The 12189-nt window shown below is 30.4% G+C and overlaps 2 protein-coding genes across 9 annotated transcripts in view; one reads left to right on the top strand and one right to left on the bottom strand.

The window, feature by feature from the left end:
• rhea (Talin_middle and talin-RS domain-containing protein rhea) overlaps window positions 1-9317 on the bottom strand; it is a 49416-nt gene extending 40099 nt beyond the window's left edge. Inside the window, exons 1-2 of the mRNA XM_040722330.2 lie at window positions 8302-9317; window positions 7810-8245 (exon numbers count right to left, since the gene is read on the bottom strand). The gene's annotated coding sequence lies outside the window, so the exon portion shown is untranslated. The remainder of the gene's footprint in view (window positions 1-7809; window positions 8246-8301) is intronic.
• Window positions 9318-9325: 8 nt separating this feature from the next.
• On the top strand, window positions 9326-11835 carry LOC121126984 (serine/arginine-rich splicing factor 6). Of its 8 annotated transcripts, XM_071892391.1 has the most exons (8): window positions 9332-9396; window positions 9472-9668; window positions 9730-9782; window positions 9845-10055; window positions 10443-10513; window positions 10990-11158; window positions 11304-11377; window positions 11587-11835. In XM_071892391.1, exons 4-8 carry the CDS (start codon window positions 9891-9893, stop codon window positions 11693-11695), a joined length of 588 nt encoding a protein of 195 aa, XP_071748492.1. In that variant the 5' UTR covers window positions 9332-9396; window positions 9472-9668; window positions 9730-9782; window positions 9845-9890; the 3' UTR covers window positions 11696-11835. The 8 variants fall into 8 exon arrangements, with proteins under 8 accessions (XP_040578273.1, XP_071748492.1, XP_071748497.1 ...); XM_071892396.1 differs by lacking the exon at window positions 9332-9396 and having other exon boundaries at window positions 9730-9812; window positions 9869-10055; XM_040722372.2 differs by lacking the exon at window positions 9332-9396 and having other exon boundaries at window positions 9730-9816; window positions 9869-10055.
• The last annotated feature ends 354 nt before the right edge of the window (window positions 11836-12189 follow it).

Below are 12189 nucleotides of genomic sequence, written 5' to 3'. Positions count from 1 at the left end.
TGTATTTAGATTTTAAAATCCCCTCCTAATAATATGATGTCCAATCTTAATACTATCAATTTAATATACATATTTAAAAAACATGTTATTGGCGAAGGTTTACTTATTTATTCAAACTATTTCTTTCATAATTGCATTCTGTGTGCCGAATTTAGTCTATAAAATAAGTAATTTTCATAATGCAGTTTTATTATTGAAAAGCTAGATAAAAACTTCTGGTGGGCCGAAATTTGGAATAGTATAGAGTTCTTTTTATTTTATTAAAGGACGGTGCTTTGAAGGAAATCCCTTTGGACATCTTTAGTTTGGTACAAATGAGCTTTTATCTCACAAACATTAAAAAATACTCTGTATTTTGTTTACAAATCTCAATTTGCCAGCTTCTTTTCCTCTTATCACTATTCTATTTGTTAATTGGTTGAACAATTCCATAGTTGGAAATCATTGCCAAACTCCTATCAACTGATATTGGTCCTTTTTTCTGTTTATTTTCTGCGGAAAGGTTGGAAGATAGAATAACGGTACGTGCCTGTAACTTTGAGAAACATCCTTAATATCTATGCCATTCCAAGCTACATTATCTTAATTAGCACTATTAATATACACCATGTGTACAATTGAACGGAAATCCATATCTTATCAAGAGAAGGACATCCCTTTTACGTGGTGATAAGAAGACGAAGGAAGAAACAAACATATGTATATAGTACATATTAATTTAATTATTCCTCCATTGATTTCCTTACTCCTGAATAAATCTCCTTCCTTCTCCTTGTGTAGAAATGTTGTTAATCCTTCTTCTATGTCATAAATTCATATTAAACCATTTTCCTTTCTTTCTCTCTTCTCCCCAATATTATTCTCCTCATCTTACAAATGTTCTTCTTAGATGATTAAATTATATATATTTATATCTACAATGTACATATATCCATTTAATACAATCATTTGCGCTTCACTAACATTCACCATCCCTTTCATTTCTCCTAAAATGACTAACCCAAATAATAACGAGACACTTTAAATTGTTCAAGTACATATGAAAGTATGTACATTCAGTTGATCTGAATTGATTAATCAAGCCATAAGCCTATGTATAGCATTGCCAAATTCAAGACTTTGAAGGCTCTAGATTCTAACAAGACAAGCATGTAAATTTTTTGAAGGGGTTGATAATATTTATAAAAAACAACAAAAACTCTTCGTGATTCGGAAAACAAAATTTTATGATCGATTAATTGAATATTTAATATATTTTATCTTAGTCTAAGAATCTTTAACAAGAGGCAAATATGTACAAGAAACTACCAAGGCTTTGAGGTGTCGAGGACAGGGCAAGATCAAAACCAATCTCGAAAACATATCACTACGAATGTATGTACCTATACTGAATAGTTTATGCAATGTCTAATTGTAAACTAAGTCAATTAATTATTTATGGTTATGAATGGATTCCCGGTCTCTTGTGGATCATATATAATATTATATTATCTTGTATTACGAGCAATAAGTGTTCCAAAAAAAAGTGCTCGTAAACAAAAAAGACAGAATTAAGTAATATAGTTCAATTCCAATTATGAATCAAAGTGTTCTAGTTACAAGAAGATGAAAGTTTCAGAATAAACTACGTAGGCACTCGGTGTTTAAAAAACTCATAGACCAAAGCATTCTTTAATATATACAATTACTTTTATTCCAGTCCAATATTCAGCTTGTAACTTGTACATAGTCAAAAGAAGATACATGTTTCTTTTATAATTATTATATTGGGTCTTTTAGAGGACACTACTCCAGCCATAGCAATAACTCAAGACATGCCTCGTTACCGTCCAACTTCAAAACGGGAATTTGTAGTCTAAAGCACTTGCATTCCAAGTATCCCCCCAATCCGAAGTATTTACTGCAAGGTAGAGTTGTTAATTCTAAGCATTATGGTATATTCTTTAGATCCAAGCTTTTAACGTATCATCAAAAGGGCTCTTGAACTTTTTAAAGGAGTTATCTTTGGGGGTATGAGATTAAAATGTATGTAGTTTATAGTCATCTATTGAGGAGAGATAAAAGTACATACAAATTAACTTTCAATTCAATGATCATGACAATCAATAAGAATCAACCCTAAAGAAAATAATGACATTAGGGCAGAAAAAAAAAGACAAGCATAAAGAATTGAATTTATTCCACCCTTTCATAAACGCGATACTCATGGGCGGCTGACTCACTATTTGTACATAGATATATTAATATTATATTCGTGAGAAATTCCCTTGTTCTTGAAGCATGAGTTAAATCCTTAGCTAAGATGCAAATACAAAGGGAAAAAAAGAAAATTTGACGAGTTGACTGACAGAACTAACAAATCACCAAATCCTTTTATTTATATACAAACGATCATTCCCCTACTAGTGGATTTACTACCACAAATCCCAAAGGGGGATGTTTCTTCTTTTGGGGTAAATTGGGTGAAACATCTATTAAGAAACTCTATCAGATGATAAAGAGAACTTTTTTTATTTATATGAACGCAGAGTTTATACCGATAGCATCAATTTATTTTGATTGTTTGTATTGTAAGAACAATTGGTCATATGTTGTAGAAAAGAGTGCAGAGAAATTAGATAGACAATTATGTACGTATTAGGTTATTCAGAAACTATTATCATACTCGTTACATCTCTGAATCAGTTTGGGTGGATCTATATTTTATGTGCATTCATTAATATGCGCATATGTACATTCTATCAAGGAATAATGGGTATATCTTTCTCAATCTATAAATATCCATTACTAAATATTTCCAACATATGTCCAAAAATATTTCCTCATTTTAAAAAAATGAGTTCAATTAGATTAACTATAAATATAACATACTATACTTCTTATCTAAATTCAAAATCAAAGAAATAGTGCTGAATATCAGCTGACTATTGTATTATTACCTCGTAATAGTACAAATCCTTTGAGGTAATACTTAAAACTGCACTGATAGTTGATTTATAAGTCGTTCTAGTAAATTGGAGATATTCGACATTTACTATTTAGCTTCCTTTATGCATCATGTTCATACTCAGAGGGGCTGAAGGGGATGTAGCCTCCTTCCCCCAAATCGATAAAAACACACAATTTAATAATGAGAAACATACTATTGATGACGGTAGTACCTCGTTTGTGTAGTCCAAGTTCGATCAGTCTGAGTTTCGTTATAGCTACTATCTACAGTTTTTCATTTCAAGAACTTTTTTAGCAATAAAATCTACCATTTACATTCAAAAGAAATACAATATTTGTTTGTAATATTGACAGTCTCAAACAGCACGATATATCCACGAAAACCAATTATGCATGCTGTATAAGAGAACTCAACAAGACATTTAATTCGTCCAAATCATTTTATTAAAGAGTCATACTGTATTTTTTATCATATTAGCTTAACAAAGCCCATATAATATTAATATCGTTTATTGTATTTTTAAGTAAATATTCAAGGGCTTCAGAGTAGTATGTACTTATAAATATATGAAATATGTATTATTGATGATTCGATAGTCAAGGACAATTATTCATAATATTAAATACGTACATATGATCCGTAAAGAATAGAAACCCCACTGACGTATTATTTTAATAGATTTATCAAAAAATATATATATCCACAAAGACTCGCAAAGATTGGCATGAAGGACGAGCAATTATTCTAAGAAGCTATGTATTACACTTTTTATTTATTCAGTTTCCAAGAAATTGGGGAATTTTTAAGATTAATAAAAAGACTAAGGGATTACCTACACAGCATATTTCACTTTTATCAATGAGCATAAGTGCAGAAGGCCGAGAAATTGTCCCCTCCCTGAAATATTGCAATTGTTAATAAGTTTAGCAATATTAAGGTGAACTAATTTGCTGTATTCGATCATTATTCGGTCTTCTAAAAATTTCACATCATATGTATCATCATTCATCGCAAAACCCTCAATACAAAACTGAACAGTTTACTTGAAAATTTTGAAGTAGTGATCCATTATTATTTAGAGAGACACTTCTGTATTCAACGACTACCAAGTCGAACAATTTGGTATTCGATGAACAAAAAATTGGTTCCAATAGTTTAATCGGTTATTTGTTTATAAACCTTTTGTTAGTTTGTTCATGACCTATCTACTAGTTGCCTCTGAAGTCCAACCAAATTTGTCCCTTCGTAGTTTTTCTATGCCTTGAATCATAGATAGAGATATAAAAAGAGGGATTTCAGGGACATTTTTCAATTCTCAGACACAACTATCGAACGAATTATCCCAAGGTACCACTAACAGACATTGTCTTCTTCTTTTAAACTGATCTAAAACTACTCTTGTAATGTCTGTGTCTCAAGCCAAAAAGTGATCTCATAACAACAATTATGACATTTATTGAAATTTTGGCTGCAAGTAGTTACAAGATTTATGAACCATAACTGCAATTTGGTCCTGATTCGTAATAGTAAGGTTTTTATTTCAATGTTATTTAATTAATAAAATTTACCATTTATTTGCGAAAAGTTTTTTACCTCATAGCACCTACAGTATCTAGAACTCAGAAATCAAGCACCTAGACCATTCCAAGTATTGCAGTGGTCATATAAGAGAGGCATTATTTTCCATATAAAAATTTGGTGGAATATTGATTCTTGTTACGAGGATGACTATTGAACAACGAATAAAATTCATAAACAAAGTTAATATAGTACTAACGTATTGGAACTCGATCCGAGTCCTATTTTTTTCTTCAGTTCTAAATCGAATTGTACTTCGAGACCGGTCCAAACCGAAGTTGGAGCAAATTTGTGAAAATTATAACAGTTTAAGATCTTTCTAGGATTTCCAAACCGAACCCAACACTAAGACATACGAGTATATCAATCAGTCTTTTTTTAAATACTATCAAATTCGGATAAGAGAAAATTTGCTTATAACAACTTTTCACAGGGACAAATATTTTACTACATTATTTACATCTACTAACTTCGGATAAGAGAAAAATCCGAATAAGATCACTTATTGCCTGAAAACGCAAAGTTTATCTTATGCGGATTTGACTGTATATATGAATTATAATAAGTATGTATATTATACATATCATGGAGTCAGATGGTCTCAGCCATTACTATCTCTTTTTTTTTCTGAATGGATTTAAATGTAAAGTTAATTTATGCTAAAAAAATAAAAAGAAGGAAACACAATTTCTCATATATTATAATTTATTAAAATGTATAAATTTACATTAGTTCTACAACATAAAACTTCACTATCATGTCTCTATCATAATGACACACGTAGTTGACTGTGTAGGATATAGAATAAAAGTTGGGTGTTTTTTTGTTTTTAAAGAAAATCAATTTTATAAAAATTTTAAGGAGTAGTGAAAATATTGGCTCAAAGCTCCCACTCTTCAGACATTTTTGTTCCCTCAATACATTTAAGACTATCAAATTTGATGATTAGGTTTAACCTACACCAGGGGTTCTCAAACTTCTTACAGTGTAAACCATTTGAGGAATGTCAAAATCTCAAAGTAGATCAATTAGACCAACTAAATATAGATACAATAATAACGTTCGTTCTCGTATCACTAGATGGAACTCGCATACTACAATTAAAGTGCCACTGGCTCGGCGTTACATCTCTAACTAGTGTTGTGTCGATATTCGGTACAGTCCAGGAACTCGTTCTTGGAATTGAGTCCTTGGGGCCGGTCTTTAACTGTCGTTCCTTGGAATTTTTCATACAAATATCGAAGATTTATTATGCCAAATAAGGTAAGTGAGATATATATTAAGAACATTGCACATATCTTGCAAAAAAATATTCATGTTTTCATTATAATACAATATAAAACGAACTTATCATATTTTTACTTATTTCTTTAATTAATTATATAACATAATAATTTAAAAAATGAAAAGACCCCTCAATGCTGTCACGAGGGACCAATTTTACATTCTTTAAAGATCAACAAATGGGACTGGGCTGGATCACGGTTCTTAATAAGCACCAACCCAACACTATCGCTAACACAAAAATATATGGTGGATTTTTTTGTTATCTGACGATGTTTTGTTCTTTTTCCTAATCAGTTTTCTCAACGTTGATTGGCTAAATTTGAATTGGCTCTTGTTAAGCTGTGAACTATTCACAGTAATTATTGAATAGATTAGTAATTCAACATTTGGGAAGAATTGGCTAATTAGCAACTGATTATGAGCCTTTTTAATTTCCGTTTATTTTCATAAGAAAGGTTGCGTGGTACAACAAAGGTAACGACGTGCTGGTCAAACGTATTTTTATTTGAAGTTTTAAAATTCCCCATTAATAAAAAGACAACAGATTATCATGAATTTAAAAGAATTTAGGTCTAGAAGCACTTAGTTATAACTTAGGAATGAATGTATTCCAAATTTTAGTTTGCAAAAATCAGCTTTTCATGAGATATGAGAAAATGGAACTTAATTAAAGTTATATTGTTCTTGTTAAATCATAATAATGGTTTAAAGGTTGATAATTATGCGGTGAGGCAAATGGGCATAAAATATCTCGCAAATTCCGACAGATATGTAAATGCAACCATAGAAGTAATTAATTTCAAAAGTAGGTATGAATTCATGTTTTATCCTCCTCTCTAGAGTAAACATTTTTTTTCTTTTTCTTAATCTACATAATATTATGTAAATACTCGAGAAGAAATTGATTTAATGTCACGAAAATTAATTTTTTTATCCTTGATAATATAAAAAACTGGTTATATCTTACACACAAACATCAATAAGAATTGCATTCGTAATCTTTATCATAGCAAATATGACATTATTAACTGAATAAACCTAGTATGTAGGTATCATTCATATGAAAGTGTTGAACAAGATTTTAAAACAACAAAGTAAGTAACTCGTATGTAGCTCTTACTTTAGTATTGTTAAAAACAACTATAAGTAATAAATCCAGATAAGGCTACTTACATTAAGTTTAGTAGCTGAACTATCGAATCATCATACCCTTATTTAAAAGGACCTAAAGTGTACCTACGTAGTAGCATAGGTAAGGTCATTCAATCCACAATGGTAAGTATGTAATATCTACTATATATTTATTCAACATACTAATGAATCAAATGAGGGTAAATACAACTGTTTCTTATGTAAATGATTGTCAAAAGAGAGGTCAATGCGGTAAAATTGAAGTGATACACATTGCAAAGCGTTTATAGCTTGAGAATTATCATTATTACATAGTATTATTTATTACTAGGAGTAGTAAGTAGTGATATTAAAATTTGACTATAAACAAGAAATCGCCCACACAAATTGTGAACAGACATCGGTCCGAAATGGACTCAATATACATTATACACACATTATTCCTCCTTGGGGTTTTAGTACCTCCTTTTAAATTTACATTCAATCCAAGAATAATGGAATCACCATACGTAAGAGACTGTAGTACTATTTACTCTACAAAATATGTATTTGCTGGTCAGATCCAATACGTCAGGGATTTTAATCCTCATTTGAGAGAACTCAGTTAAGCTAAGTATTTGAGGAGGGCTATTATCCTTCCAATGAATATATCCATGTATTAATGTATGTACACTCATCCAGGTTTATTGATATATGTAGGTATGATCTACGTTATTCAATCATATGATAGGTATGCATAAAACAGCAACACTACATACTATATATATATATATCCTTTGACATTTTGCGTACGCACGTACATTCATATATGTACATAGAGTTAGTTAGTTATGATAACTTAAAATACATAATAAGTTGCTCACCTTAAAGAGAAAAGATAGGTACTACTCCTAAAGCACAAATTTTCCTTTCTTGTTCCTTCTCTCTTCTTCGTGTATTTTCTTAAGAAAATGAATATATATAATGTTAAATGTAACTAAGTATGTATCTACGATTGTGAATAATATCCAATAGGATGAGAAAAGAATGAGGTAAGGCACAAAATTGTCACTATATATTAATACTATCAAATAATCAATAGATTGGTCTTCTTCTGTTAAAACATTAGATAACTATCATTCACAAAGGACGTTCACGTTCTTCGGCGTAACACTCGGAAAGACGAAACATGTAGGTATTATTATATCAATGAGTAGTTGCAGTTGTCGTAGATGATGGAGAAAAGAACTTTTACACCTGGAGATAATTCATATTTTTTAAGGCATAATTCGACCTTCTTCTCCTTAGTATAAAGCAAACCTAAAATAAAAAGAAAGAAGTAAACTTGAGTTGTAGTTATATTTTATATACTGTACTATGTTCATGTTAGTAGAAGTAAGAAGTATAGAGTGAGATAAGAAATGAACGAGCGCGCGACCCCAGCTAAGAAAATCTATTCAGACTAACTACATATATAACATAAAACGTCTTAAATAACACAGTTCAACCTTAATTTTAATATAACCACGTCAATGTCAGTATAAAAAACATTATAGATGTTAAGTCTGTTTTTACTTTAAAAAACCCTTTGAACTTGAGACGGGATCAGCTTTCTTCTTTAGTTTGGATCGTACATTACGCTGCACCTATGATGGACTCTGGCATCGTTTCTTTCAACTACAGAGTATTACCTACATACATATGTGGCTATGGACATACATAATAAATAATAATACGTAAAAATCAACTACCCACCCACCTAGAACACTATCTTATTTAGTACTTAGATAGATGGTAAATAAATAAGTAACACAAACATTGGTGGTGGAGGTGAACACCTTTTCTGTCATAATAATTAATTGAAGTCAAGAAATAATATAACATATAGTTATAGTACTATTATCTATTGTAAACGAAGGGAATGAATAAACATTAGTATTGTGATAATGAAAATTCCGTACTATAATTTGGAGGACTCATTATCTCTCAATAATATGTTTATTATTAAAAGAATACAATTGAAATAAATGTAATACTAATAGCAGTCGTACATACTTATTGATATTACACATCCTTTCATTTCATTTATTTAGAAAAATTTACGCCTCCCTCTTTTCCCCATATTTGTATTATTTTCTTTTAGATGAATTCCATGTTATTATTAAAATCATGACATATAAAAATATTAGAAAAGGAAAGAAAATGAAGGAGGCAAAGAAAGGTAGAGGGAGGGAGGGAGAAAGAGAGAAGTACATGAAGCAAAAATAATCTGAAGCTTCGTAAAAAGAAGTACATATCTACATTACATAAATATTAAAAATTGGTCTTATCAAAATACGTCATGCGATAAACATCAACCACTCATTGTTATGAATGAAAACTCACTTTATATCTAATTTAGGACGGATATCTTCCTTTTGGGATGGATGGATCCTGTATTCTCCATATAATATTGGTTTTTCACTACAGATGTACGTACATACATGTAAAATAGCCTCCAAGCAGCAGAAGTATGAGTAAAAAATAATAACAATAATAATGATTAGGATGGGCGAGCCGAATATAGAAAAAAAGATAGGAGTCAGTTGTACCACAAGAACCTTACTCGGGCCAAAGTGAGTAATGCAGGGAGAAGTGGACTCATGGACAAAGGAATAAAATTTGAATTGGGATAATATAATGATCCTAGGAGTCATGGAGATGGGATCAAAGAATGAATGTGGCCAAGAAGTTATTTCATATGGTCATATTGAAACTATTGTTTGTTTTGATTCTCTCTAAAAGGTCACGCCTTTTCATTACAGATCTATAATAATAATAAATAATAACATTTATTATCTACTATTCCTAATATTAAGTATAATTGATCATTATAAAGTAACACAGCGTAGGTACTAGCTTGACGTTTTGTCTTCTTAGCTAATGATTAACAAACACTAGCAGGATCCATGTCGATATTTAAAGTATGAAGGATCGGCGTCGGGATGAACATCTACTCCGACCTTATCGAGGCTGTCGTGTATATGTAGGAGGCCTTCCAACCGACACTAGTCGCTCTGATATTCGTGATATATTCTCCAAATACAGAGATCGATTTGATATGAAGCTTAAAACCAGATTTGCCTTTATTGTAAGTTGTTGTTATCTATTGATGATCATTGATAATTCTTTAAATTCCCTTGTCAAAATCAATTTGATCTATCTGATGAAATAATGAGGAAAATTCTTAGCTGACAATAATGTTTCCATGATACAATTACATATTATGTAGTGTACAATTTAACAAGGGGATATGCTGTATATAACTAAGGGAAAATGTATGTAATTAAATAACACATAATTATTAATAGTTAATACATATTTCAAATATCTGGCGTTTGTTGGCGTCTAATTTGTTTATATATGTTAATGCTTTTTTTCAATTATACAGTCATCATACCTTCAAAATGACAGGGTGGGACAATAAATATTATTAACAGATATCTACTAATTCTATTTTATTCTCTCTATTTTGTAGGAATTTGATTATCACAGAGATGCAGATCATGCAGTAGATAATTTAGATGGACTAACATTCCGTGGAAGAAGGTTCGAATATCATAAATTAATTATATTATAATTAATAATTGTATTTAAGAGTAAAAATACTTCATTTCCGAACCCCATACTTCAAAATCATTTATTTAAAGTGTGTTATTGATCGATGTATACATCACCTAATGTATGTGGCATAACTAAAAATCTGCAACATATACGCAAGATTTTGATTGTTTGGGGCATTGCACCCCTTGCTGATGTTTCCTTACGCCACTAAGTGAGATGGTATTATTGTATTAAATTAAATTGGACCAGATACTTTTCTGGTGTATGTAAAGGTAAATATGCAGGAAGTTATCGAATTTAAATGGAAGTGTTCGGAATTCAAGAATTTATTCCCTCACTCTTCTTATACATTTTTAAATTTATGCACTATTCGTCAAATGAGTTTGAATTTTAATTTATTATTCTTATTTATAAATTAAAAGCATAGCAATTTTTAGTGAATTATGCATATACTTTTTTAGAATATCTGTCGAAGTTGCTCGCGGCCCAAGGACTGCTGATAAATATAGATTTAAAGGAGGGTTAAATCATGAACCGGTTCAAGCCACTTGGGTTAAGAGATATGGCACTCCAGAAATTACAAAATATAAGATATTAGTAAAAAACTTATCCACGAGAATTGAATGGCAGGTATGTGACATCATTTAACCTCTTCCAATGATTTATTTGTGCTAACTGCTAACGTAATTATGAATATTATTTGGATTGTGCATTATAATTTAAGTTAAAGGTTCCGTGTTTTTAATATCCTCACTCTTTCCGTTTTATTTTCCAGGATCTGAAAGATCTAATGAAGAAAGCTGGAACGGTGACTTATGCACTGGCACATAAAAACAACATGCATGAAGGGTAATAATCACTTAGAGTTTGACAGTTTTTTAATATAATATTATTAGTGAAGTTGTTTTTTTCTCGTCATCTCCTGCGAAGACTCCACAAGCTCCCACATATTGCATTTTGTTTTTGCTTGTTGCAGAATCTCCCTATCACTGGGGGGTCTAACTTAACTGTCATTTGAGTTTTCAAATATATAACCAATGACTTTATTTTTATTTTAGTATGGTTTGTTTTTCAAACGAGGAGGGAATGTTAAAAGCCATTGACATTTTCAATGATTATGATCTTTGTGGACGAAAACTCATTGTTGAAGAATATTATAGTACCTGATTAGACGTATTGTTATTGAAATTGTGATTCAAAATATAGGCAAAATTATGTATTTAGTTACCTCAAAATAATGTATATTATAATTATAATTCAAATAATGACCCTCTTGTTCAATTCAAATAAATATGATGTATCTCACATATTAATCTATAAATGGGTCAATCTCTTGAAATATGGGATGAACTAGGCCTGAAAAGGATTGTCAACGTTTATTAAGTTATCAAGAAGGAAGATAAGCTGATATTTAGTAGCCTATGACCTATTTATTGATTGTACGCAACATAAAGAGACAAATTCAAATATTTTATATTATTTCCAGCATTTTAGTATGAGTTAAAACCAAAGTAAAAAAGATTGAAACTTTTCATTAATATATTTTTATATATATAGTATATTTAATTCTTTGATTACAGAAGAATATTTTCCAGGTTGTATAATATTAGTATGTATATCTTATAGTCCTTATACTGTATACATAATTATAAGAGATCACA

Source organism: Lepeophtheirus salmonis, chromosome 1, assembly GCF_016086655.4.
Source record: "Lepeophtheirus salmonis chromosome 1, UVic_Lsal_1.4, whole genome shotgun sequence".
Classification (NCBI taxonomy): domain Eukaryota; kingdom Metazoa; phylum Arthropoda; class Copepoda; order Siphonostomatoida; family Caligidae; genus Lepeophtheirus; species Lepeophtheirus salmonis.
This window is presented reverse-complemented; position numbering and strand designations above follow the sequence as displayed.

What these genes read in the sequence shown, in the direction of transcription:
- LOC121126984 (XM_040722339.2), top strand. Translation starts at nt 9,891, where the DNA reads ATGAAGGATCGGCGTCGGGATGAACATCTACTCCGACCTTATCGAGGC. An exon ending in CTAACATTCCGTGGAAGAAG is followed by an intron (nt 10,514 to 10,989) that starts GTTCGAATATCA and finishes ATACTTTTTTAG; the next exon opens with AATATCTGTCGAAGTTGCTC. An exon ending in AAAAACAACATGCATGAAGG is followed by an intron (nt 11,378 to 11,586) that starts GTAATAATCACT and finishes TTTTTATTTTAG; the next exon opens with TATGGTTTGTTTTTCAAACG.